The sequence below is a fragment of the Cucurbita moschata genome, unplaced genomic scaffold (genome assembly GCF_002738365.1).
Source record: "Cucurbita moschata cultivar Rifu unplaced genomic scaffold, Cmos_1.0 Cmo_Scf00019, whole genome shotgun sequence".
In the NCBI taxonomy this organism is placed as follows: Eukaryota; Viridiplantae; Streptophyta; class Magnoliopsida; order Cucurbitales; family Cucurbitaceae; genus Cucurbita; species Cucurbita moschata.
This window is the reverse complement of record NW_019268535.1, coordinates 1,314,485-1,338,381: the sequence shown is the minus strand read 5'-3', so window position 1 is coordinate 1,338,381 and position 23,897 is coordinate 1,314,485. Positions and strand designations below refer to the sequence as shown.

The window sequence follows — 23,897 nt, the reverse complement described above, 5'->3', positions numbered from 1 at the left end:
GAGGGCTCAACCTTGCAAACACTCATGGCTATGTGTTGCCTTGTGATAGCCTTGTTCTTCTTGGGCTTTTTGTTGGGTTCTGCATTTCAAATTTACTCGACCTTTCTTCAAAATTTCTCTTTGGGTCTTTTTGTTTATAAGCCTTTTTTTTCCATACTATTCAAAACATGATTTGTAACCGCTTAAGCTCACCATTAGTGATATTGTCCATTTTGGTCCGTTACGTATCGCTGTCAGCCTTACAGTTTTAAAATATTGTCTACCAGAGAGAGGTTTCCACACCCTTATTAGGAATGTTTCGTTCCCCTCTCCAACCGACATAGGATCTAACAATCCACCTCCTTAGGTACTGCGTCCTCGCTAGCACACTGTTCGTTGTCTAGCTATGATATTATTTGTAACAGTCTAAGCTCACCACTACCTAATATTGTTCGCTTTTAGTAATTACGTATCATCGTTAACTTCAATTGTTAACTTCAAGGTTTTAAAACGTGTCTACCGGGGAGAAGTTCCTCTTTATGTGACGTAGGATGTAAGTATATTTATGTCTTCATTACCGTCATTTGATAAAACTAATAAAAAAAGAAACTTTAAATCCCAAGTGTTGGGTGTCCAAAGCCGACAAAGCCTAAAAGAGCTGGGCCAAGCCAACAAAGTTCGAATCTAAATGATTGGATTCTTCGCTCTCTTCTGCCGTTTTCCAATGGTCTGCCTTTTGCTGACTTGGCCTCCAGACAATAACCTTATTCACATCAAGACCCATTAATTCCATGTGGCATCAAAGACTCGGTACTTGGAGATTCTGATCAACCCAACCCATCTGACTCGGGTTGTGTGATTAAGTTTGGATTCAAAAGATTCAAACTTTCACAGGTTCAAGGATCAACCCAACCCATCCGACTCGAGTTGTGTGATTAAGTTTGGATTCAAAAGATTCAAACTTTCACAGGTTCAAGGTGTTCACTGAGAACCCTTCGACTATGTCTGAACTAAAAATTCAAACTATAAACATTGGATTTGATTGGACTAGAATTCACCTATTTTTAACATTATTATGAATATTAATAATAAGTTCGCTACTTATATGAATATTTTGATATTTTATTTTTACAAAATTTTAGTTATTAATCCATTCCGCTCTAGAAATAGAGCATTAGATTATGAATTCTTATTTTTTATTAATTAAGCGTAAATATTTGGAATAATTTGATTAATCTAAAAAATATATTTTTAAATAAATGGTTGAAGTCTGCCGGTCCATGTGTCGACTGTCACGTGGGTGAATTGAGTTCCACGTGGCATTACTTTTTCCACCTTTATTAAATAAATAAATAGAGAGGGTATTTTAGGGATTAAATAAATAAATAATTAATTATATGGTTTAGTGGGCACTTTTCTTATAATGTCATGTCCACTTTTCGTCTAATGTGGCATTATTTTTATCATATTGTTTAAGGTTATTTATTTCATAATTTTTTTAATTTGGTTGCTTAAAAATCATTTTATTATTTAGAATATAAACGTTTGAGTAATAAATTCTCCTTTTTTTTTTTTTAAATAATTAATTAAATTACTAAGTTTATGTTTAATAAAATATTTAATATAACCCTGAAATAAAAAAAAAACAAATTGTTGATCTAATTATATATTACATACTAATTGAATAAAGTCATAGTCCCCAACTTTAATTTATTTAATATGCAAAACAAAGCCATTATTTTTAGGCGTTTTCCGTACAACAATTTGAGCCGCATTTTTTTTAGTGATAAATATAAAATCTTTGTAGTACCATGAAATGATGGTGTGACATTTATTTATTTATTTATTTATTTATTTAAGGGTAAGTAAACCTTTATCTTACTTTCTTTAGGTTAAGGATATTGTCACATTTCTTATATTTATGGCACACTAAAACTTTGATTAAAATTTAACATATGTGGCCATATTTTTATTGTGGCTATGCTTCTCGATAATTGGTGATAGCCAAGCTTGACTAGTTTAGGAAGGGAAAGCCCACTGCCGACGAAATGCTCGGTGAATTGTGAGATCTCACATTAGTTGGAATACCCACCGGCAGCGGCAACGAGGATGTTGGGTGAATTGTGAGATCCCACATTAATTGGAATACCCACCAGTGAGACCCCACATTAATTGGAATACCCACCAGTGAGACCTTTCCTTAGTAGACGAATTTTAAAATCCCGAGGGAAAGCCCACTGTCATTGTGATGATTTGTAAGATCCCACGTTGGTTGAGAGAAAAACAAATCATTCCTTATAAGCGTGTTGAAACCTGTCCCTAGTTGGTTGAAACCTGTCCCTAGTTGACGCGTTTTAAAATGATAGACTGACGACAATATCTATGGTTTGATGGTGATTCGTAACAGGCTAAAACATACAATATTTACTAGCGGTGGGCTTAGACTATTACAAATATTTATCTAAATAGTTTGTAGTGAAATTAAAAAAAAAAAAAAAAAAAACAACTTCAACTCCTTATCTAATTATATTTACAAATATAAATGATTAATACTGTATCGTAGTAATTATTTTAAATTTGTAAATATAATATTGTTATCTATTACTATAGGTGGAGATTAAGTCAAATCATGTGATTCTAATTACTCCATTAATGAATTAAACTTAACTATTACTTAATTAGTGATGTATTTGACATGGCAAAATCTCATTGGTTGTTGATGAGTTTGAATGATCAATAATTGATGCTCAATCATCCATTAATAATGCAAAATTAAATGTTAACGCAATTGATATATTATTTTATAGTTTTTCAAAATTTCTAGGCCATAAAAAATAAGTTTCTAGAACATTATTAAATTATGGGTTTTATTTTTTTAAAAATATTTATTCAATTAAGTTTTTGAATAGAAAATACTAACGTTTCAATTCAATAATACCCATCGGAGATACTTGACTCACGGGGTTGAGGCCTTGAAGGGAAAGGAGATTTCGTTTAGACGGGTAATAGGAGAGGTAGTGGGGAACATTTTTTCCTATTAAATAAATGGGGTTGGGGTCGGGATTATATTCCCCGTTCCCCCAATTTCCCGTTATGCTTCTTCTTCATTCCCGCCTCGCCCTGTGGACATCTATGGGGCTGAGGTCGGGATTATATTTCCCGTCCCTCCAATTTTCCGTTATGCTTCTTCTCCATGTTCTCCTCCAAGTTCCCGTGATATTTTGGTGTAATTTAGCCAAAGAAAATCACATACCAAAAGAAGTAAATTTTAATTTTAAAGATTTTTACCCATTTAAGTTAAAAATTGATAATGTATAGGAATTGAGCTAAAGCAAAAAAGATATTTATTTTGGCAAGGTAAAATAAGGGGTATTTTGGACAATTCGCTGGAGTGGTTTTTAATTATTTTAAAAAACCTTTTATTTTCTGAGAACCAATCAATCTGAGGCCATCACATCAAAGTAGATGAGAGAGTGCCATCTGACCGTCCATTTGGCAGAATCTAATTGGTTGTTATTTTTGGATATCTCTAATCTCTTGGGCCTCGTTTCTATCCGCTTCTTATTGGGCCACGTGTTAACCTAACTTACCTTCCCAAAAGATACACGTCATCCCCTCGATTTTTGAGATCAATTATTAACTAAATTAATTATAATTATTTTTGTAGCTTATTAATTCTTATGTTGGTAGGCAAATCTACGCCTACATTTTTTTAATAAAAATATTTACTATAAAATATATTCTTAATCTTTAAAAAATAAATAAATTGAAAAAATATTCTTAAAATTAAAAAAAAAAAAAGAATCATTATTTGAATATCTTTGTAATGGCCCAGATCCACCGTTAGCCCAAAGAGGACAATATCTGCTAGCGTGAATTTGGGCCGTTACAGTTGGTATTAGAACCAGACACGATGTGTCAGCCTTCTAGCTGTTCTCGAAGGGGGGTAGACACGAGGCAGTGTGCCAGTAAAGACGTTGGGCCCTAAAGGGGGTGGATTTGGGGGCAGTCCCACATCGATTGGAGGAAGGAAAGAGTGCCAGCGAGAACGTTGGACCCCGAAGGGAGTGGATTGTGATATCCCACATTGGTTGGGGAGGAGAACAAACCACCATTCATAAGGGTATAAGGGTGTGAAACTCTTCTCCTAGCAGACGCGTTTCAAAGCCTCGAGGGGGAAGGAAAGCCTAAAGAAAATAATATTTGCTAGCAGTGGATTTGGGCCGTTACAATCTTCATATAAATTTTAGGTTTATAATTTTTTTATTTTTGCTTCAAAAAAAAATCTTAATTAATTGAATTATAAAAATGTTAATACGCCAAAGATATATTTTTAATATCACCAAAATTAGACACATTAATTTAAAAAATAAAGCAAAAAAGAAAAAAAGAAGGAATTAAATATAATAGAATTATAAATTAGAGAGAAATTAAAAAAAAATATATAATTAGCTACATTTTTTAAGATTAGAAAAATAAATTAAAAAAAGAAAAGAAAAAAAAGAAAGAAAATAAACAAAAATGGAAACAGAGATTATTACGGTCGGAGCAAGAGCGCATACGTGGCTCGCACAAGTCGAGTGGGCCCCACGATTATGACAAAAAAGGGAACGCCAACGCCACGTTTGTAGTATTTCCACCGAAACGCGACGTGTGGTGTTCGAACCTGTGCACTTCAACGTGGCCTCACCACTACGTGTCCCAATGGCTCCTTCCTATAAAGCCTCCCTTCCTCCCCTTTTCTTTCTCCTCACTTTTACCCCAAATTTTGCTTCAAATTCAACGTTCAATCTCCTCCGTTCGTTTGTTTCTTGATGGACGGTAACGGAAGAGGAGGCTGCTGCATCGCCCGCTATGTCGGCCCACCGTACGACATGTCGAAGGTCGACAAAATCATGCTTAGATTCCGACCCATTGCGCCGAAGCCGGCGGTTTCTTCCGGATCTGGGTCTGCCGGTTCCACGCCGGAGAAATCTGAGGTTTCTGGGTCCACTGGTAGAGGGAAGAGGAAGTGCGGTGGAAATAAGCGGTTTGGTAATCGGAGAAAGAAGGGTGTGGCGAAGGACGGCGGCGTTTTGTGTTCGGCGGTGACGTTGCCGCTTTTGCCGGAGATGCCTGAAGGGAGAAACGCGCCGGTTTGGTTGAGTTTTGAGGGGGTTAAGACTGGAGAGGATCGGGCGGCGGCGGCGGCGGTGGTGGCGGTGCCGCAGGCGGTGAGGATGGTAGCGTCTTTGGTGACGGTGGAGCGCGTGGCGGAGATAGCGTGGGGGGAAGGGGTGGAGTTAGGGAGTACGGATGAGGAGAGGAGGAGGAATCTGGAGGAGGACACGTGTCCAGGGTTTATATCGGACGGTGAAGGGAAGGTGACGTGGACGAATAAGGCGTATAGGGAGATGGTGGGGGGTACGGCGGAGGTGGAGGAGGAGGCGGTGAGGGTTCGGCTGGAGATGAAAGAGGAGGAGACGGCGGAGGAGTGGTGGCCGGCTTTCACTTGCAGAGTGAAGGTTCAGTACCGGAGTAGATGGGGGAAAGATAGGAGGTCGTTGACGGCGCCGTGTGATGCGTGGAGGATGGACGGCGGTGGGTTTGCTTGGAGGCTGGACGTGAAGGCGGCGCTGAGTCTCAGCTTTGGGCGGTGATGCGGCGGTGGAAGGTTGGGATTTGGCAGATTTTGATTGGGAGATTAGAGAGAAAAAATGTGAATATTGAGGGTTTTATTTTAGGATGACGTCATTTTCTTTTTCTTTTTTTTTGTGTAAATATTTTCAGGATGACGTTTTTTCTGATTTTCTATTTAATTTTTAATTTCTCTTCAATATTCTTCTTTTACTAAAAACTCAATTAAATAATTTTTTAGTGAACTTTTCAACTAAATAAAATAATTTTCAAACCTATAAAATTATTCCTTGAAATAACATTTAATAGAAAGATTTTTTTTTTTAATTTTAAAGGAAATTGTGTGGTCCCCACTAAGTTGGATAAAAAATAAATAGCAAATTATTAAAAATATTTATAGCAAATTATTAAAAATATTTATTCTCTCTTTATTTTAAAACGTGTACCAATCGTTAGTTTTTAAGTTTAAAAAGAATTAAAAATTTTATACATTCATTCTTACAAAAATAACCTTCTAATCCAATAAAATTCTTATAATATTAATGTATCTAAGGCCCACTAAAGCTATAGCTTAAATATAATATTTCAAGTTCTTTATTATTTAAATTAGCTCTTATTGATAAATAGCTCATTTATGATGAAATTTTGTTGGGATTCTACCTCGATTGGAGAGTAGAACAAAACATTCAAACATTAGAGAGATCGAGAAGTTCATTCAAACAATCTTTTTAAGGGTGTAGCAACCGTTTTGTAGTAGAGATCAAGAAGAGATCAAAAAAGTTTGAGGACACTGTTCCTAGCCGCTCTTGCATATAATCTTTTGACTCCGCTTCCTTCCTTATTTCAATTAGGCTTTAGAGACAACCTATTTCATGGGGTTTCTCACCCTCGAGCTCTTTCCTTTTGAATCTTGTTTTCACCTCCTAACATTGAAGACTAACATTCGTAGTCTACTGTGCTTTCAGTGGGTACCCACAAGTTTTTTCCTTTCGAATCTTGCTTTCACCCCCTAACATTGAAGACTGTCATTCGTAGTCTACTTTGCTTTCAGTGCGCATTTACATTCAAACATTCTTTCTAAGGACATAGAAACCTCTCTCTAATAGAGTGATCTTAAAATGGTGAGTAATAAGCTAAAATAGATATTAAAATCGTGAGTAATAAGCTAAAATAGATAATATCGGTTAAGGTTACCATTGGCTCCAATCCCCAGATTTTCTCACTCAAAACGGAAGAGGCACTTCCTAATCATAATTAAAACAAGACATGAAGAACAATAATTTATTAACTTTTAATAGAAAAAAAAAAGAATGCCAGATGGATAGAAACATAAACTAATACTAATGTAACTACCACCTATCTAACAACCAATGAATCTGCCCAAAAGGAATTTACAAACTAAAATGAATGAATCAAGAGTAAAATTTGAAGGTCTTAGCTTGAAGAATGATGTTCCTGAGTGCTCCAATGGGCGCCAAAACCATCAACAACACTCCAATAACGATGCAAATCTGATTGAAATTTCAGAAACAAACAAGTTCTAATCAAAATTTCATGGGATTTTTTCATTTGATCTTAAAAAGTTGTGGAATTAAGGTGTTACCCAGTTTGTAAACCATGAAAGGCTGTAGCGTCTTGGCTTTTTGATGGCAAGCCACATGATGCAAGGCAGCTGCAAGCAAGAACACATGAAGAACAGATGAGTATTGAATAAAAACAAGAGGGTTTTGGAAATTTAAGTGTAATTTAGCTTACGTAGTATGTTGTGGGAGCAAATGCAAAGCCTCCAAAGAAACTTAGAAGCCCACCGAAGAAGGGGAATGTCATGGCTATGAACATGGTAAGAGCTGCAGCAATTCATCGACCAAAATTAGTTGAGTTAAGCTCAAGTTAGCTCAGTGTAATGTAATGTACGTACCGACGTAAGTTGTTCGAGTGATGAAGCGGAGGCAGCGGGAGGGTTTGAATTTCATTTGCTTAACGAGGAAAGACTCCAACATATCGAAAACAGGCATAGCGAAGATCTGGTAGCTGCCGATGACGTGAATGACAACGAAGAGGTTAGCTACAACGATGAGCCATACGGGGCGGTTGAGGGAGATGAGGATGTTGTCTTGGACGGAGTTGCCGAATACCCAGTAGCCGACTAGGGCGACGGGGAAATAGCATAGGGCGACTACTAGATATGCGACTATGACGCCCTTCCACATCGGGTTGGTGGACGGGCGGTCGGGGGTGGATGGGATGGTGGCTTGAATCTCGAGGACGACGTTGTGGCCTGCGAATGCGAAGGCGACGTCGCCTAAGGCTGAGAAGAAGTTGAAGATGTTGCCTGTTGTGGTTGAGGCTCTGTGTCCGTAGTTCACGTCTGGGAGGGGACCTTTGTGAAACGATGCTGCCCATGCAATGGTTGAGTAGCTGGAAAAAAAAAAATAATAATAATTTTTTTTTTATTATATATAGAAAAAATATGCAAGATTGAAATTTAAATTTTTAGCATGATGTTTAAACTTCCTATTATATTTTACTTAATAAATTTGTTAAGATATTTTACATTGTTCAATGAAAAATAATATTGAAAAATAAAAATTATATATTTAAAAATTATTAAATGAAAATTACGTATTTAAATATTATTAAAAACAATTCCCCCGATCCCCACTATAGTAAATCGACAATTCCCCCCAATCCCCACTATAGTAAATCGACAATTCCCCCCGATCCCCACTATAGTAAATCGACAATTCCCCCCGATCCCCACTATAGTAAATCGACAATTCCCCCCGATCCCCACTTAAGTAAATCGACAATTCCCCCCGATCCCCACTATAGTATCCCGACAATTCCCCCGATCCCCACTATAGTATCCCGACAATTCCCCCGATCCCCACTATAGTATCCCGACAATTTCCTAAATCGACAATCTCACTCATCTCTACAAACAAATGGATAATTTGGTCGATAAACAAATGGATAATCTCCCGACCCCTACGAAAACAAATGGATAATCTCCCGACCCCTGACGACAAACAAATGGATAATCTCCCGACCCCTACGACAAACAAATGGATAATCTCCCGACCCCTACGACAAACAAATGGATAATCTCCCGACCCCTACGACAAACAAATGGATAATCTCCCGACCCCTGACGACAAACAAATGGATAATCTCCCGACCCCTGACGACAAACAAATGGATAATCTCCCGACCCCTGACGACAAACAAATGGATAATCTCCCGACCCCTGATGACAAACAAATGGATAATCTCCCGACCCCTACGAAAACAAATGGATAATCTCCCGACCCCTACGACAATCTCACTGAATCTATAATAAAATAAATGGATAATCAACCTCGAATTTCAAAATTCACAAACAAAAAGAGGATAATCTCCTTCGATTTCAACAAAAATAAATAAAATAAAAAAACTTATAATAAATATAATTAAAATAGGTTAAGTAGATGAAACCCTAAACCCCAAAATAAGGAAACAAAAGCGAAATGAAGAAAGGTACCTCAAGGACATGACTGCGGCGGCGAGGGAGACGAGAGTGATGGAGTTGAAGCTAGGGAGATGCGAGAGAAAGAAATGGACAGAAGCAAACATCATTATAAAGTAAGTGGACTTAATGGGCCTGCAGCCATGGCAGGCCAAATCATGGACCTTCTTCAATGAGTTGCCGCCCGTAATCATGTACACAATATTCACCCCTATTTCAACCATCAGCTGCTGCGGCACCACCACCCACAGCCCTACCCGCTCCCCGAACGCGTGCTGCCCTAGCTCATGGTACCGATCGAACCGCTTCCCCGGCACCATCTCGTGCATCTCCACCATCTGCCACAGCGTGTACAGCGTTATTATCCACGACAGTACAATCACCGCCACTCCCGGTCCCCTGAACAAAATCCGATTCTCGCCGTCGATTTCGTCCGATGAAATTTTTTGAAATAGAAACCCTAACAGTGAAGAAAAAGAAATAGAAACAGACGGCGGTGTAGAACGTACCATCCGAGCTGCGACATGGCGTAAGGGAGACCAAGAACGCCGGCGCCGACCATGGCGGTGACATTGTGAAAGGCGGAGTACCACCAGTTTCCGTTACGAGATTTGGTGATCGGAAGCCAATCGTTCAGATTCTTCTCCGCCTGAGTCGTTTCAGGTGCCCGCTGATCTCTTTCGTTGTCCTCCATTAGTTTATCTCTTCAGTTGTTCTTAGTTTAGTTTAGAGAGATTATTTATGTTGAAAAAAAATAGGGTTTCTTAAATTTTTTAATTAAATTTAATTATTAGAATCGATAATTATTTTTAAAAAAATATAAATTATAAAAAATATTCTATCTATCTAATTATTTTTTTAAAAATATCCTATTTATCTAAACAAAATATTTTTATTATGAGATCAGTTAGAGAGGATAAAAATATTCTATCTATCTAATTATTTTTTAAAAAAATATAAATTATAAAAAATATTCCATCCATCTTGATAAAATAGAATATTTAAAAATATTTTTTAATATTTAAAAAAAACTTTTTTAGTCAACAACTATTTTGAGTTTTTATACATAATTTTGAAAATACATGCATAAAAATTATTCTTATTATTATTAAACTAACTTCAATAAAAATAATTAACTATACCAATTTTAAGATTTATAAAAAATAAACTATACTAATTTTAAGATTTATAAAAAATAAACTATTTCAAATTATACATATTAAAATAATATTTTAACAATAAATTAAATGAACTAATTAAACTTATAATTAAGATATTTATGAACAATTTAAGTCATTATAATTTATTTTGACTAATAAAGGAAGTCTTTTTATAAATATTTAAATTAGTTTTTTTAAAAATTAAGTTTGTAATATTAAATTTTAATTTTTTTACTATATTCATATAATATATATTATATAGGTCTAATATTCAAATAATTCAAAAAAACATAAATTCAAGATACGTTTATAATCTCTTCTATATCTAATGACGAAAAACCCAAACCCAATTGTAACAGCTTAGAATCCGCACGCTTAGAATCCGCTTAGAATGCTCTTAGAATACTCTTAGAATACGACTAAAACAGCCAATTACATAAACCCTAAATTTCTTCTCTTAGGAGTTTATACAATTCTACTTATGGTGAGCCCTTCCTAATTTAGGACCAATAAATACTGAAGAGAGAGAGATGAACAGAGGGAGAGGCTAAGAACAGTATAAATGTAAGAGAAGGAAAAAAAAAAAAAGCTATAAAAATACATGATTACAAAGCAAAAGACCACCGGAGTTGAGTTTGTGTTGCTGCTTCCATCTTTCCAAGAGAAATTCTTCATTGCTCGGACGCTTTAGATACTCGTCGATATCGAACGATATCCGAGATTCTCTCGACTCCAAATAGGACTGGTTCTGATACTCACCAGTTTTCTTGAATCTACTTCCCAGATCTTCAACTTTCCCAGAAAGGTTAGGGGCAACTCCAGGGCTCCAACTCCCTTGGCTGCTACCAGAATGGTTATATAGATCTTGGGCATTGCTTGCTTCCTAAAAACAAATATTCCAACTCCTAAAGGTCAGAGATCAAGAATCTCGAGAATTATACTCCTAACTTTGTCGGGGGTTTTGTGAAAAAGGAAACGGTTTGCATGTTAGTGTCTAATGGATCCCTGAACTTAAAAAGGTATCTAATCCGAGATGTATTAGACAATTAATGAAGCTAAGAACCTATTGGAATTTAACGTAAACTCCGAGATTACTCAAGACATAGATCTCACCTGATTTACATCCCATGGAAACCTTTGTGGAGTCAAGGCTGGTCGGATTGTGTTCTTTCGAGGGTAAGGAGTAGCGTCGTTACTGGTTTCCCATTGCAGCCATGGAAGTAGGACACCATCCATGCCAGGAGGAACAGTTTTGCTGGGTGCTGGAATTTCGAAATTTGGTTTTGTTTTTCCTCCTAAAGATGAACTGGTGTCGCTCCTGTCGCCATCAAGGGATGAAATATCTGTATCTTCAACATTGGAAATGAAGTCCTCAATGTATTTTTCTGCTTCCTCAGTCAATCTTTTCGACATCCTACTTCGATCGTTGCTCCTCTGAAAGACGGAAACAGAAATGATCATCAACATTACACATAAGAGAGATTCTAATTCATTTCAGGAGGTTGTATGTTGTTAGATGTGTTGAATATTTGTCAAAGAAATTGCCTATGATAAAAAAACTGAGTTCAGAATGTTTGTGTTCTTAGATTAGAACAATCATTTAACCTATCTTGGATCTGCATTTTGTTAAAGTGAAATCAAGAATCAATCACCTTTCTGATTCGCGAGGAGTTCTCGGCAACAACGTTCGTCAGATCAGGAGACGAATTTTTAACCGTCTTTGGAAGTTCTTGAGCACGTTGCTCCTGCAGCACCATCTTGGCCAATGAATCTCTGCGCTTATCTGACTGTCATTGCGTATAGAGGTAATTAGTCACCACCAGAACATGTAATGAAACACTTAATTGATAGCAGATCTTATAATACAATGCCAGAGAAGAAAAGATAATGAATAATGAGTGGAAGAGAAACTAAATGGAACATGAACACCCATAACTTGCAATAGAAATTCAAGACGATGTCTGTAACGACCCAAGCCCACCACAAGCAGATACTGTCCTCTTTGGACTCTCTTTCGAGCTTCCCCTCAGGATTTTTAAAACGCATCTGCTAGGGAGAAGTTTCCACACCCTTATAAATAATGTTTTGTTTTCCTCCCCCAACCAATGTGAGATCTCACAATTCGTCTCCTAGGGAGAGGTTTCCACACCCTTGTAAAAAATGCTTCATTCTCCTCCCCAATTCTCCTCCCCAACCGATGTGGGATATCACAATCCACCCCCCTTCGGATCCCAGCGTCCTCGCTAGCACTCATTCCCTTCTCCAATCGATGTGGGACCCCCCAATCCACCCCCTTTCAGAGCCCGACATCCCTGCTGGCACATCGTCTCATGTCCACCCCCTTGAGGGCTTAGCCTCCACGCTGGAATATCGCCCGGTGTTTAGCTCTGAAGCCATTTGTAACGTCTGAAGCCCACCGCTAATCGATATTGTCCTCTTTGGGGTTTCCCTTTCGGGTTTTCCCTCGAGGTTTTTAAAATGTGTCTGCTAGGGAAAGGTTTACACACCCTTATAAAGAATGCTTTGTTCTCCTTCCCAACCGATGTGGGATCTCACAGTGTCAGAGGTAGGTCAGATATTGGTTTAATTATAGAAAACATCAAGATGGAAGAAAACAAACATGCATTCTTACCTGTTCTTGTTTTGTAGAATAATTTCTTTTAAATGGAGAAGTACGCTGAACACCGGAATCACTTGAATGCAAGTCATCACTGAGAGTTCCAACAGACGAATTTCTATTCACCATTTCCTACATTATTTGGAAGGAATTGAGATGAAGTCTAGATAAACAATTAGGATAACTTAGTTCAGAATAAAAGGATCTCACACCTGCTCAAGTTCCACTCTTATCTCTTCAACAGCATGTCTAAGTTCTTTCCGCATTGCTTCATACAAGCCATTATCAACAACATCCCCATTGAGCTGCTTTGCCTGAAAGATGTGAAGTAAACCCAGATATGTAATGGATGGAACATTCAAAATTTGTGTATAACTTTCATATATTACACAGCATAATGGACCTTTCTTGCACAAATTGTTCGAATAGTCTTCTCCGTTACATTATTACGGAAGTAAGCATCCTTTCCTTCGTCATCTGTTAGAACTGAAGACTGGCTCTGTAATAGAAAGTGATCATAAAAAGGGTGGAAAGCACATAATGCAAACCTCCTCCCCATCTCATACCACGAGTGAATGCAATAGACAGTGATTAAAAGGGGGAAGAGCTTACTGAATAGCCATCATGGCACTTAAAATCATTCTGGCTAAGAGATCTTCGAAGCATAGGCCTACGATTTGAATTATCAGCCTTATGGGATAGTGGCTTCTGCTTATTTCCATTACCGTAGCTCTTTTCTCTCATACGAGTTCCAGAATCCTGAGATTGATCAAGATCACTCTGCGTTCATGGGGTAAGTAAAACTGAGTCAATTTCCCACTATATCCATTAAAATATGAAGTTTGCTTTCATAAAAAGATAATTGCACTAGCACCTATTCAAATTCACATGGAAATAGGGAATTTATAACATCATAAAGAAGCTTGAGCAGAAAATGCTGGTTCTCAAGCTATTGTTAAATCACTAATTCTACAAAAGGCAAACTCACACAGATATAGGTGCAGAAATATAACGGTACCGCATGTAGTTATAAGCTTACCATTTCTATACAATTATAAGAACTCAAGCATTCACAGTAGCACATAGGACACTTTTCCCCTTTTCCATTCAGAAAACACTAATAATTATTTAGGAACCGTCGTATCTTAAGCTTCTATAGGAACAAAAATTCAACTCTTCTTCCGATCTTCAAAATTGAATTCATATGGATGCAATAGCTAAGCAGGAAATATTCAAAGTAGAACTAAATCGAAGAAATGGGATAAAATTCACCTCCGAATCGCTAATCTGGTAGCGAACTACAGAGACAGAGCGTCTTCTTCTCGAATTACTTTCAGGAACCAGTTTTCCCCCACCTACGCTATAATCGGCTTTTCCTTTACCATCGCTACCACCGCCGCTAGTTTTTGCGCTACCGTGTCTCGACACCGACCTTCCTCGTCTAAGCGAAGATGCGACGGCGCTCTTAGCACTACTCGACTCGGAGCTCCGCGCAGCGGAGCGCCCTCGATCACCAGAACCAAAGAATTCAACCGCTAAGTCATCGAGACTGATCTCAGGAAACTCCGAGCCTCTCGACGTGTTGACAAACCTACCTCGCCGAGCTGAACCCTCACCGAAGCCCTTATCGACGGGAGACGACGGCAGAGGGTGAGAAAACCGGCTCAGACTTCGAGAACGGCGGTGAATCGAACTCCGATTGGTGGAAACGGAGTCATTGTTTGAAGCAACCGACGCTCCAATCGGCGTCCGTTTCGTCGTCGATTTGAAAGCAGACGACGCCATTTGAGATCAAAATCAAAGAAACAGGTGAAGATTTTGAAAATTGAAACTCCACATTTTAAACAGAGAGAGAGAGAGAGAGAAGAGTAACGAAACGTGATTTGGCGGAGAGATCGAAAACAATATGAAATTTGAATGTGGTAACTGTGTTATACCGTCGTGTTATGGTGGACGCTAGCGCGTGAATTTAATAAATACAGAATATATATATTTACATATTTCACCCAAAATTTCGTAGACGTTGCAATTTACTAATTTTGGTAATTTATAAATTAATTTAAAATGAAAAATGAATTTGCTGTCAAAGTAATCAATTCTTGAATATATAAAAACGTTAAAAATTTACAAATATCAATTAAAAAAACAATTTAAAGAAAATTAGTCGTTTTTTTTGGTTTGAAATTCACATATTTTAAACTTTTAAAAAACAATTAAAAGTTTTTTTTTTTCTTTTTATTATTAACAAATGTATTAGAATATAAAAATGGCCCATTTATTCAAGTTTAAAATAAAGACAGTAATAGTTATTGAATTTTAATTGGATAAAATTAAAAATTTTAAGTAAAAATTAGTACAACAAATCGAGTTTCTAGATAAATTTTTACATTTTAGTTCATAAAGTTCCAATTAAAAATTTAATTTTAATTTAACCTAGAATTTGAACCTAACATTAATTTAAGCCAATAATGTAATATAAAACTTAATTAAAACTATATCTAAATTATTCAAGAATTTATCGTTCTATAAAAGTATCTAAATCATAATTGTTGGATGACGAAAGTCACACGTCGGCTAATTTAGAGAATGATCATGAGTTTATAATAAACTCCATTGTCATGAAGCCTTTTGGAAAGCCCAAAGCCAAGATAGGAGAACTTATACTCAGAGTGAATAATATCATACCGTTGTGGAGAGTCGTGTTCATCTAACATAGTATTAGAGTCATGCCCTAAACTTTGTCATGCCAATAGGTTAGTAAATCCTCAAATGTCGAACATAAAGTAAATCCTCAACTAATTTATGGAATAATCATGGATTTATAATCCAAGAACTCTCTCCCATTCGTATGAGGCTTTTTGAAAAGTCCAAAACAAAATCACGGGAACTTATGCTCAAAGTGAACAATATTATATCATTGTAGAGAGTCGTGTTCATCTAACAATAATAATTCCTTAAAAAATATATAATTGAGGAGGTAAGAATAAGAATCTAACACCCAAAATCCATTAACTTGAAATTACGAATAAGTCCATGGGAAACATCACAGAAAACATAGATATCTTCACTGAGGAAGAACATTAGGTGAAAATTGAAGTCACGTGTCAAAGCAAAAGAGCTTTTTTTTTTTAAATGGAAGAAGTTGAAAACGTTTTTATTTCTCAATTCACTCATAGATGGAGGCCTCAAGAACTGCTGAAAAACAAAGCTTGATGAAGGCATCCTTCTCTTAATTGACAGATGCAACGTGAGAAATCAGGTCGATAACACGAGTACTGCAAACAAAACAACGATCGATGGATTCAGAGAAATGATCCATATCAGGAATGATAAAGATATGGAAAAGCTTTGTGTTTTACCTGTAGCCTAACTCGTTGTCGTACCACGTGACGAGCTTCACAAAGTGATCGTTCAGTGCAATCCCGGCCTTAGCATCGAAAATACTTGACCTGGATGGGCGCAGAGCAACTCATTAATCTTTCATTTGAGTAGTTAGGGAGGAGAAGTTAAGTAAAGGTTCTTCAATCAATTCATTCTTTCACTGTTCCCCGGAGAATGAGAATGTTGAATTAGATTCTGTAAAGGTGTAGGTTCAGGAAGAAGACGAGTTGGGCAGATTCACGTCTTAGAGATTCTATTCTATTAGGTTTTTCAGTCTTTTTAACAAAACTTCTCTCTCGTTCTTTTAACAAAACTTGTCTCTTTAAGATGGAAGTGATTTTGAAATGGCCAACCACTTGTATCCACTCTAAATCACTCACTCTATGGAATGAATTTAATTATTCAAAATCAATTTTTATGGAATCTAAGTTCGCATCTAAATATAAAGAGGGAAAATAAAGTACATCGATCCAAACATAAAAGTGGAGAAGCACAAGAAATGTATTTGTAACTGTCCGACTCACAGCTAACAAATATTGTCCGCTTTGGCTTGTTACATATCGTCGTCAGCCTCACGGTTTTAAAACCCGTCTACTATGGAGAAGTTATGGCCCTACTCCAACCCGTGTCATACATCGGGCGGTGTATCAGAGCCAAGAACTGGGCAGTGTGTCAGAAAGGACATTTAGCTCCCAAAGGGAGTGAATTATGAGATTCCACGTCGGTTTGGAGAGGGGAATAAAAAATTTCTTACAAGGGTATGGAAACCTCTCCCTAGCAGACGTATTTTAAAACCGTGAGAGACAGTGTACCAAAGAGAACGTTTGGCTCTCGAAGGGAGTAGATTGTGAGATTCCACATCGGCTGGAGAGGGGAACAAAATATTTCTTATAAGGGTGTGAAAACGTCTCCCTAACAGACGTATTTTAAAATTGTGAGATTGACGACAATGCGTAAAAGGCTAAAGCGGACAATATCTACTGGCTACTGGCGGTGACTTGGACGATTTAAGTATTAGAACTTTATTCTTATTAAAACTCCAAAATACTTCAAATTCGTATAAGTATTCGTATGCAAAACCACGAGAAACCATACCTGTTGTCACCCACAAAATCAGTGGACACCACCTCATCTTCGGTGTAACCCAAAATTCCTTTCAACTTTCCCTCAGACTCCTCCCTAGTAACATAACAAAGAGAACGAATCAAAAGATAATACTTCTCTCAAAACCAAAAAAAATAAATGGTGATAACTACGTAAAAAAAAACCCGAAAATCGGCTGCCCCGTGATAAACTAATAGTTTCATTTTGGATGAAGTAAACAACTGTATCCTTACTTGATGGCTGCCTTAATATCTTCATAGGATGCTGCCTTCTCCAGCCTTACAGTAAGGTCAACGACCGAGACATCAACGGTAGGAACACGGAAAGCCATTCCAGTCAATTTTCCGTTCAATGCAGGCAGGACTTTGCCGACAGCCTACACGAACACAGAGATTGGAACAGAACTTTAGACATACTAGGAAAGAATATCAAGAATATCAGCAGTAGAACTCATCAATCATTAATACCTTAGCAGCTCCAGTACTGCTAGGGATGATGTTGAATGAAGCAGCTCTTCCACCTCTCCAGTCCTTGCTAGATGGTCCATCGACAGTCTTTTGGGTGGCTATAAACAAGAAGTTAAATGAAAGCAACCAAAATGAGTACACCAAACAAATCCCTCTTAGCTATAGCTTTTAAGATCAAAAGTGCTTCTAAAAAAATCAACTCATAAAAACAAACATAATTGAAAGGTGATTTTCTTCATAAATTATGATCAGTTTTACCAAGCTTCTAAAAACAGCTAAACTTCTTATATAATAACCAATAAGGACTATAACTATAATTGCCAATGATGGAAGACCCACCAGTCATAGAGTGAACAGTGGTCATCAGGCCCTCAACAATGCCAAATCTATCATTAATGACCTGCAAATATTTTGAGTTTAAACATTCAGATGATCAACCCCATAGCCAAGAATATTAAGAAAGTCGAACAATTTATCGATAAGTTGTGGTCGCGGAAGTGGAAAGTAACCTTTGCAAGAGGAGCAAGACAGTTGGTAGTGCAGCTAGCATTAGATATAACCTTAAGATCTGATGTGTATTCCTTCTCATTGACTCCAACAACAAACATGGGAGCATCCTTGCTGGGAGCTGAGATGATTACCTTCTTTGCACCACCCTGCATCAAATTATCAAAGATTAGCTCAAATGAATGCCAAAGTCGTATACGTTCGAGTAAAACAGTTTGACTACTGATGGATGCCATGAAGAGTAGAAAATTAACTAATGAATGAACATAAGAAAAGAATAAGCATGAAGTTCAAAATATATTCCTAAACAGAAGTTTGAAGCCAAAAATAGTAAGCTAGGACTAGGGAGTATTCACATAGATTTAGATTCTTGTCGAGTGATTAAAAAAATTAATTATAAGAACTAGTTTTTGACAAAATTTAAAGCCTAAAACGTGAAGTTCAAAATATAAACCATTAAAGAACCATATTTTTCAAGCTAACTCAATAATATAATATTAGGAGAAATTTATTAAAATCCCACATGCAGAAACAGAAAACAACCTTCAAATGGGCAGCAGCCTTGTCTTTGTCTGTGAAAACCCCAGTGGACTCTACAATATAATCAGCTCCGGCCTCAGCCCATGGGATCTCCTCAGGATTCCTAAAGTTACATTATATTCAACATTCAATCATTTGTTCAAAGGAAACTCCCAAACTTCCTAACAGATCAGGACTAGGGAAGTAGACAAACTGTGCTAATTTGATACCTGAGGCCAAAAACTTTAACAGCCTGCTCACCAAAGAGAAGGGTATTAGAATCCTTGACCTTCACATCTTGATGCTTCCATTGGCCATGAACACTGTCATACTTGAACATGTAGGTCTACTCCACCAAACAAAGAAACAAAAGACCATTCAAAATCCAGCAAAATCACAAAAAGGGCGAGCAATTGTTTGTAAGAACAAACAAATTAACTGTAAAGAGTAACAATACCATGTAATCAGTGGTGATAAAAGGATCATTAACAGCAACAAGTTCAACATCATTTCTCTGAAGAGCAACCCTAGCTACCAACCTCCCAATCCTTCCGAATCCTGGTTTTTCATTTCCATAACAATAAACATTATAAGACTAGTCAGATCTAGTGTATTCAAAGCTCTTCAAACAAAAAGGGCAAGTCAGATGCAGTACCGTTGATTCCAATCTTGATCTTGGCTGCAAATCAACGCAGAGGCAGAATCCACAACCAAATGAAAGAAGAATCAGAAAAGTTAACAAAAAAGGCGAAGTCAGAAGTAGAAACTACTTCAGGAAGTAAAAGGAAAGGCAGAATCAAAACCATACCCATTGGAACGAAATCTTCGAGGACTTGGAGATAAGGCAAGAAGTGAAAATAGCAAACAAAATGACTACTGGCTGAGAATGCTTGTAAAGGGTTTTAAACTGCAGAGAGAAAGAAAGCGACAATAAAGTGGGAACGGCGGTCGGTGGAAAATAACGGGATAACTGGTCAGAAACGGAACCGGGCAATGTATGGTCCATATGAGGTAGCTGAAAGAAATGGGGAACCTTGAAAAGTGGGCAAAAATAATTAAGGTGAAAATGGTGGGTGGGTGTCGTCTGTCAAATGCATGGTTGTAGCCTAGCGTAGTGTTTGAATTCTCAAAGGGCTTTGATTCCCCTCTGGAATTGCAGCCCTGAGTTTTGGTAGGGACTGGCGATAGTGATGTAAATGGTCCTGGATATTCCAAAATTTTGTGATTTTCTTATATAAATTTATGAATATCAGTAATAATGACGTGGAATATGAAAAATAATGTCAATGTTTAGCTTCAAAAGTGGTTCAGTTTTCTAGTTTTTTCCATTTTCATCCACACATGACACCTCTATGTTGAGCCCCTTGTGTACTGTTTTTGTTTTGATGGTGGGCTCAGAAATATTTCAACAGTTTCATAAAAGAAATGGACGGAGCTTACTACAACAAGCTTTATGAGCTATTTATTTATCTCAAGTTGGGGTTTTTGCTACACATAAAGACCATTACAAACACACATATAAAGGGGGTGAAATCCACACCATATCTCAACAAAAAAAAGAAAAAAGAAAAAAAAAAAAAAGAAACTTAAGAAATAAAAAGAAATGACCGGCGGCTGGAGAACTGTCTTATTCATATTCTGATTCTCATCGCTGAGATTCTATAGTACTGGGAAGAACAAACCATGGAAGCTAAAACCCTTTATCATAAAGCAACCTTCTTACTGGGTAGATGCGACATGGATGATCAAGTCAAGGACACGAGAACTGACAAGAAAAAAACAAATAGAAGTTGGAGTTGGTTCATCGAGATTACCAAAAAAAAAATGGAGGGGTATACCAGGTGGTATATGCCAGTAATGAGGAGTATTCAGTTGATATCGTACCTGTATCCTACTTCGTTGTCGTACCATGAGACGAGCTTCACAAACTGGTCGTTCAATGCAATCCCAGCCTTGGCATCGAAGATGCTTGACCTGCGATGGTTGCACAAGTAATGTTACATACAATGAACAACGGCCAATTGTTTCTTTTCATTACTAGATGATGCTGAGAACAGTGGAGGAAGTGAAGCCAAACCTGGTGTCACCAACAAAGTCGGAGGACACGACATCGTCTTCAGTGTAGCCTAAAATTCCCTTCAATTTTCCCTCAGACTCTTCCCTAAGAACCACGAAGTACCGATTTTCAATATTCAGTTATATCCCACGAGTCGAATGACCAGTGCGGTCTTTAGCTGGTAGAACTTATTTTAAGTAATTGTGCAAACAACACAGTGTCCTTACTTGATGGCTGCCTTAATATCCTCATAAGAGGCCTTCTTTTCCAACCTCACTGTAAGATCAACGACAGAGACATCGACCGTGGGAACACGGAAAGACATTCCGGTCAATTTTCCATTCAATGCTGGGAGGACTTTGCCAACAGCCTAAATAGAGACAGAATGGACGACCCTTAGTTGTGCCTATGAAGCCATCAGAGGCAAGACAATGCCCAAAAACGTGCATCAGAGTGTAAGATTCAATACCTTGGCAGCTCCAGTGCTGCTAGGGATGATGTTAAATGAAGCAGCTCTTCCACCTCTCCAGTCTTTGCTAGATGGCCCATCAACAGTTTTTTGTGTGGCTGCAAACAAAAGCGTTAGTTTAAAAACAAACAAAATTCAACCATATCAAGACTCTCAATGAATAAAAAACCGACCGGTGATTGAGTGAACAGTGGTCATCAGACCCTCAACGATGCCAAACCTGTCATGGATAACCTGCAAATTTTCGTAAGAAATTAAGGTTGAATGTCAAGAAAGGTAATCAATAACGAGAAATTGCAACAGAATTAACAGTCATGCAAGTAAAAAATAACCTTGGCAAGAGGAGCAAGGCAGTTGGTGGTGCAGCTAGCATTAGAAATAACGTCAAGTTCTGGCTTGTATTCCTTCTCATTGACTCCTACCACAAACATGGGGGCATCTTTGCTGGGGGCAGAGATGATAACCTTCTTTGCACCACCCTGCATCGTCCATTAAAGATAAAATCAGCTAAGATGAATGAAAATAGGGAAAGGCTTCTGTAAATAGAGTTCACTGCTTCTGTAAAAAGCAAAATAATTGAAAACATTTTCCCACTAAGCAAATAACAGAAGGGAAAAGAAAAAAAAAAAAAAAGACAGGGAAAGGTGAACCTTCAAATGAGCAGCAGCCTTTTCTTTGTCCGTGAAAACACCAGTGGACTCTACAATGTATTCCGCTCCGGTCTCACCCCATGGGATCTCCTCCGGGTTTCTAAGATCATGAATTATTCAACATTCAATCGATAGCAAAGGAGCTCCCATATCGAATGCATTAGCTCTAGGAAAATGGAAAAACAATGATACCTGACGCCAAAAACAGTGACAGCCTTCTCACCAAAAAGAAGGGTCTTAGAGTCCTTCACCTTCACGTCACTGTGCTTCCAGAGGCCATGAACACTGTCGTACTTGAACATGTAGGTCTATTCCACCAAACAAACAGGAAACCATTCAAAATTCACTAAAATAAGAACGAGACACAGCTCATACTACGGCTTTACAATTTTCCCGTGATCGAACGATCATGAAACAGAAAAAATAAAAACCCCAAAGCCTCCAAAGACTAACAGTACCATGTAATCAGTCGTGATGAAAGGATCGTTAACAGCAACGAGTTCCACATCGTCTCTCTGTAAAGCAACTCTAGCAACCAACCTCCCGATTCTTCCGAATCCTGGTTTTCATTTCCAAACCAAACAAACGCAAAACATCAAAGAATATCAATCAGATTCAAACAAGAAAATCATCTCACACAAGTACTAATGAAATAAAACAAGCTAGAAGTACCATTGATTCCGATCTTGATCTTGGCTGCAAATTAACGCAAAACCAACGAAAAACAACGAGAAAAAAAATCAGTCAAAATAACAAACACGCTCCATCATCAAACAAAAACATAAAGCAAATGTCAAAATAATCCAATACTGTAAGAAATCTGAAAGAAAAACGCAATTTTACCCATTGGCTTGATGAACAAGTAAAGATATCGGTCCGAAACTTCGAGAAAGATGGTAAGTGAAGAGGCGAGTGCTGGATATGGGCCGAGTGTGGGGTGCGCGGGCTTTAAATTCGAGGGAAAATCCTAGGATAAAAGACAGGATACCGGAACAGCCGGTGGTATTACAGTGACAAATCTATGGTCCGTGCTGCTGAGTCGGTGATTGGATTTTAAGTAACGGAAAACAATATTTCCGTGATTGAATTTTAGTGGGCCTGAAGCCGCCTTTTCTCAGGCCCAATTTCAATGTCTCCACCCCACCACGTGGCTGTCGGCCCATTTATTACCATCTTGGGAAAAAACTTCTAGAACTTTCCATAGCCACTTGAGAAAATTACCAATTTAGTTTTTTTTTTTTAAATCCCGCTTTTATCCTTAATGTAACGAAATATTTTGAAATTGTCACTGATGACGTGGCATGTATTTAAAATTATTTAAATTGGAAGAAGAAGTTAATAATGTGTAGGCAGATTTCTAATTTAGGGTTGATTTTTTCTTTCACATGACTTAGTTTTATTACAAATATAGTTTTTATTTTGTTTTTTTGTTTTTTTTTTCTCTCAAGAAAATACCAAACTTTATGTTAAATTTTTGGAATATATTATAATTTTAGTTTAAGCAATTTCATTCAAATTTTGTTTGAGTGATCCTTAAAATATGATGGTCAGAAATATTATGGCTAAGAAATTTTGAAAATTTTAATGGTTACTATTTATATCAAAATGGTGTACCTATAAGCACGTTTGGTTTAGAACTGTAACGGCTTAAGCTCACCGCTAGTCGATATTGTCCTCTTTGACTTTTTCTTTCAAGCTTCTCTCGTGTCTGCTACGAAGAGGTTTTCACACCCTTATAAAGGGTGTTTCATTCTCCTCTCCAATCGATATGGGATCTCATAATCCATCCCTTTTAGGGCCAACGTCCTCACTGGCACTTGTTCCCTTCTCCAATCGATGTGAGACCCCCAATCCACCCCCCCCCCCC

The 23,897-nt window shown here is 37.5% G+C and overlaps 5 protein-coding genes across 5 annotated transcripts; 1 reads left to right on the top strand and 4 right to left on the bottom strand.

Moving 5' to 3' along the window:
• Window positions 1-4,561: 4,561 nt before the first annotated feature.
• LOC111457037 lies at window positions 4,562-5,784 on the top strand. The gene has a single exon (XM_023099159.1). It carries the CDS (start codon window positions 4,794-4,796, stop codon window positions 5,616-5,618), a length of 825 nt encoding a protein of 274 aa, XP_022954927.1. The 5' UTR covers window positions 4,562-4,793; the 3' UTR covers window positions 5,619-5,784.
• A 1,196-nt stretch (window positions 5,785-6,980) lies between these two features.
• On the bottom strand, window positions 6,981-9,794 carry LOC111457036 (lysine histidine transporter 1-like). Its single transcript, XM_023099158.1, has 6 exons — window positions 9,610-9,794; window positions 9,116-9,499; window positions 7,514-8,013; window positions 7,351-7,442; window positions 7,199-7,267; window positions 6,981-7,106 (listed from the first exon to the last, which is right to left on the bottom strand). The coding sequence occupies exons 1-6, from the start codon at window positions 9,792-9,794 to the stop codon at window positions 7,008-7,010; spliced, it is 1,329 nt and encodes a 442-aa protein (XP_022954926.1). The 3' UTR covers window positions 6,981-7,007.
• A 907-nt stretch (window positions 9,795-10,701) lies between these two features.
• On the bottom strand, window positions 10,702-14,759 carry LOC111457034. The gene is made up of 8 exons (XM_023099156.1): window positions 14,150-14,759; window positions 13,490-13,657; window positions 13,281-13,376; window positions 13,090-13,191; window positions 12,893-13,009; window positions 11,913-12,047; window positions 11,374-11,694; window positions 10,702-11,143 (listed from the first exon to the last, which is right to left on the bottom strand). The coding sequence occupies exons 1-8, from the start codon at window positions 14,660-14,662 to the stop codon at window positions 10,850-10,852; spliced, it is 1,746 nt and encodes a 581-aa protein (XP_022954924.1). The 5' UTR covers window positions 14,663-14,759; the 3' UTR covers window positions 10,702-10,849.
• A 1,100-nt stretch (window positions 14,760-15,859) lies between these two features.
• Window positions 15,860-19,848, bottom strand: LOC111456969 (glyceraldehyde-3-phosphate dehydrogenase, cytosolic-like). The gene is made up of 12 exons (XM_023099056.1): window positions 19,664-19,848; window positions 19,511-19,534; window positions 19,313-19,413; window positions 19,086-19,201; window positions 18,880-18,979; window positions 18,339-18,485; window positions 18,169-18,229; window positions 17,830-17,927; window positions 17,596-17,738; window positions 17,354-17,437; window positions 16,237-16,326; window positions 15,860-16,152 (listed from the first exon to the last, which is right to left on the bottom strand). Exons 1-12 carry the CDS (start codon window positions 19,665-19,667, stop codon window positions 16,107-16,109), a joined length of 1,014 nt encoding a protein of 337 aa, XP_022954824.1. The 5' UTR covers window positions 19,668-19,848; the 3' UTR covers window positions 15,860-16,106.
• A 443-nt stretch (window positions 19,849-20,291) lies between these two features.
• Window positions 20,292-22,962, bottom strand: LOC111456970 (glyceraldehyde-3-phosphate dehydrogenase 2, cytosolic-like). Its single transcript, XM_023099057.1, has 12 exons — window positions 22,874-22,962; window positions 22,703-22,726; window positions 22,489-22,589; window positions 22,223-22,338; window positions 22,031-22,130; window positions 21,713-21,859; window positions 21,554-21,614; window positions 21,381-21,478; window positions 21,139-21,281; window positions 20,933-21,016; window positions 20,740-20,829; window positions 20,292-20,620 (listed from the first exon to the last, which is right to left on the bottom strand). The coding sequence occupies exons 1-12, from the start codon at window positions 22,875-22,877 to the stop codon at window positions 20,575-20,577; spliced, it is 1,014 nt and encodes a 337-aa protein (XP_022954825.1). The 5' UTR covers window positions 22,878-22,962; the 3' UTR covers window positions 20,292-20,574.
• Window positions 22,963-23,897: the final 935 nt, after the last annotated feature.

Excerpts from the sequence above, each read along its gene's own strand:
- LOC111457037 (XM_023099159.1), top strand. The coding sequence starts at position 4,794 with ATGGACGGTAACGGAAGAGGAGGCTGCTGCATCGCCCGCTATGTCGGC.
- LOC111457036 (XM_023099158.1), bottom strand. The coding sequence starts at position 9,794 with ATGGAGGACAACGAAAGAGATCAGCGGGCACCTGAAACGACTCAGGCG. Across the intron at positions 9,500-9,609 it reads GCCATGTCGCAGCTCGGATG|GGGACCGGGAGTGGCGGTGA; the intron begins GTACGTTCTACA and ends GATTTTGTTCAG. Across the intron at positions 7,268-7,350 it reads TTGCTCCCACAACATACTAC|CTGCCTTGCATCATGTGGCT; the intron begins GTAAGCTAAATT and ends TCTTGCTTGCAG.
- LOC111457034 (XM_023099156.1), bottom strand. The coding sequence starts at position 14,662 with ATGGCGTCGTCTGCTTTCAAATCGACGACGAAACGGACGCCGATTGGA. Across the intron at positions 13,377-13,489 it reads AGTGCCATGATGGCTATTCA|AGCCAGTCTTCAGTTCTAAC; the intron begins GTAAGCTCTTCC and ends TTTCTATTACAG. Across the intron at positions 13,010-13,089 it reads TAAGAGTGGAACTTGAGCAG|GAAATGGTGAATAGAAATTC; the intron begins GTGTGAGATCCT and ends CAAATAATGTAG.
- LOC111456969 (XM_023099056.1), bottom strand. Across the intron at positions 18,980-19,085 it reads GTTAAAGTTTTTGGCCTCAG|GAATCCTGAGGAGATCCCAT; the intron begins GTATCAAATTAG and ends ATGTAACTTTAG. Across the intron at positions 17,928-18,168 it reads CACTGTTCACTCTATGACTG|CCACCCAAAAGACTGTCGAT; the intron begins GTGGGTCTTCCA and ends TCTTGTTTATAG.
- LOC111456970 (XM_023099057.1), bottom strand. Across the intron at positions 22,131-22,222 it reads GTCACTGTTTTTGGCGTCAG|AAACCCGGAGGAGATCCCAT; the intron begins GTATCATTGTTT and ends TCATGATCTTAG. Across the intron at positions 21,017-21,138 it reads GATATTAAGGCAGCCATCAA|GGAAGAGTCTGAGGGAAAAT; the intron begins GTAAGGACACTG and ends CGTGGTTCTTAG.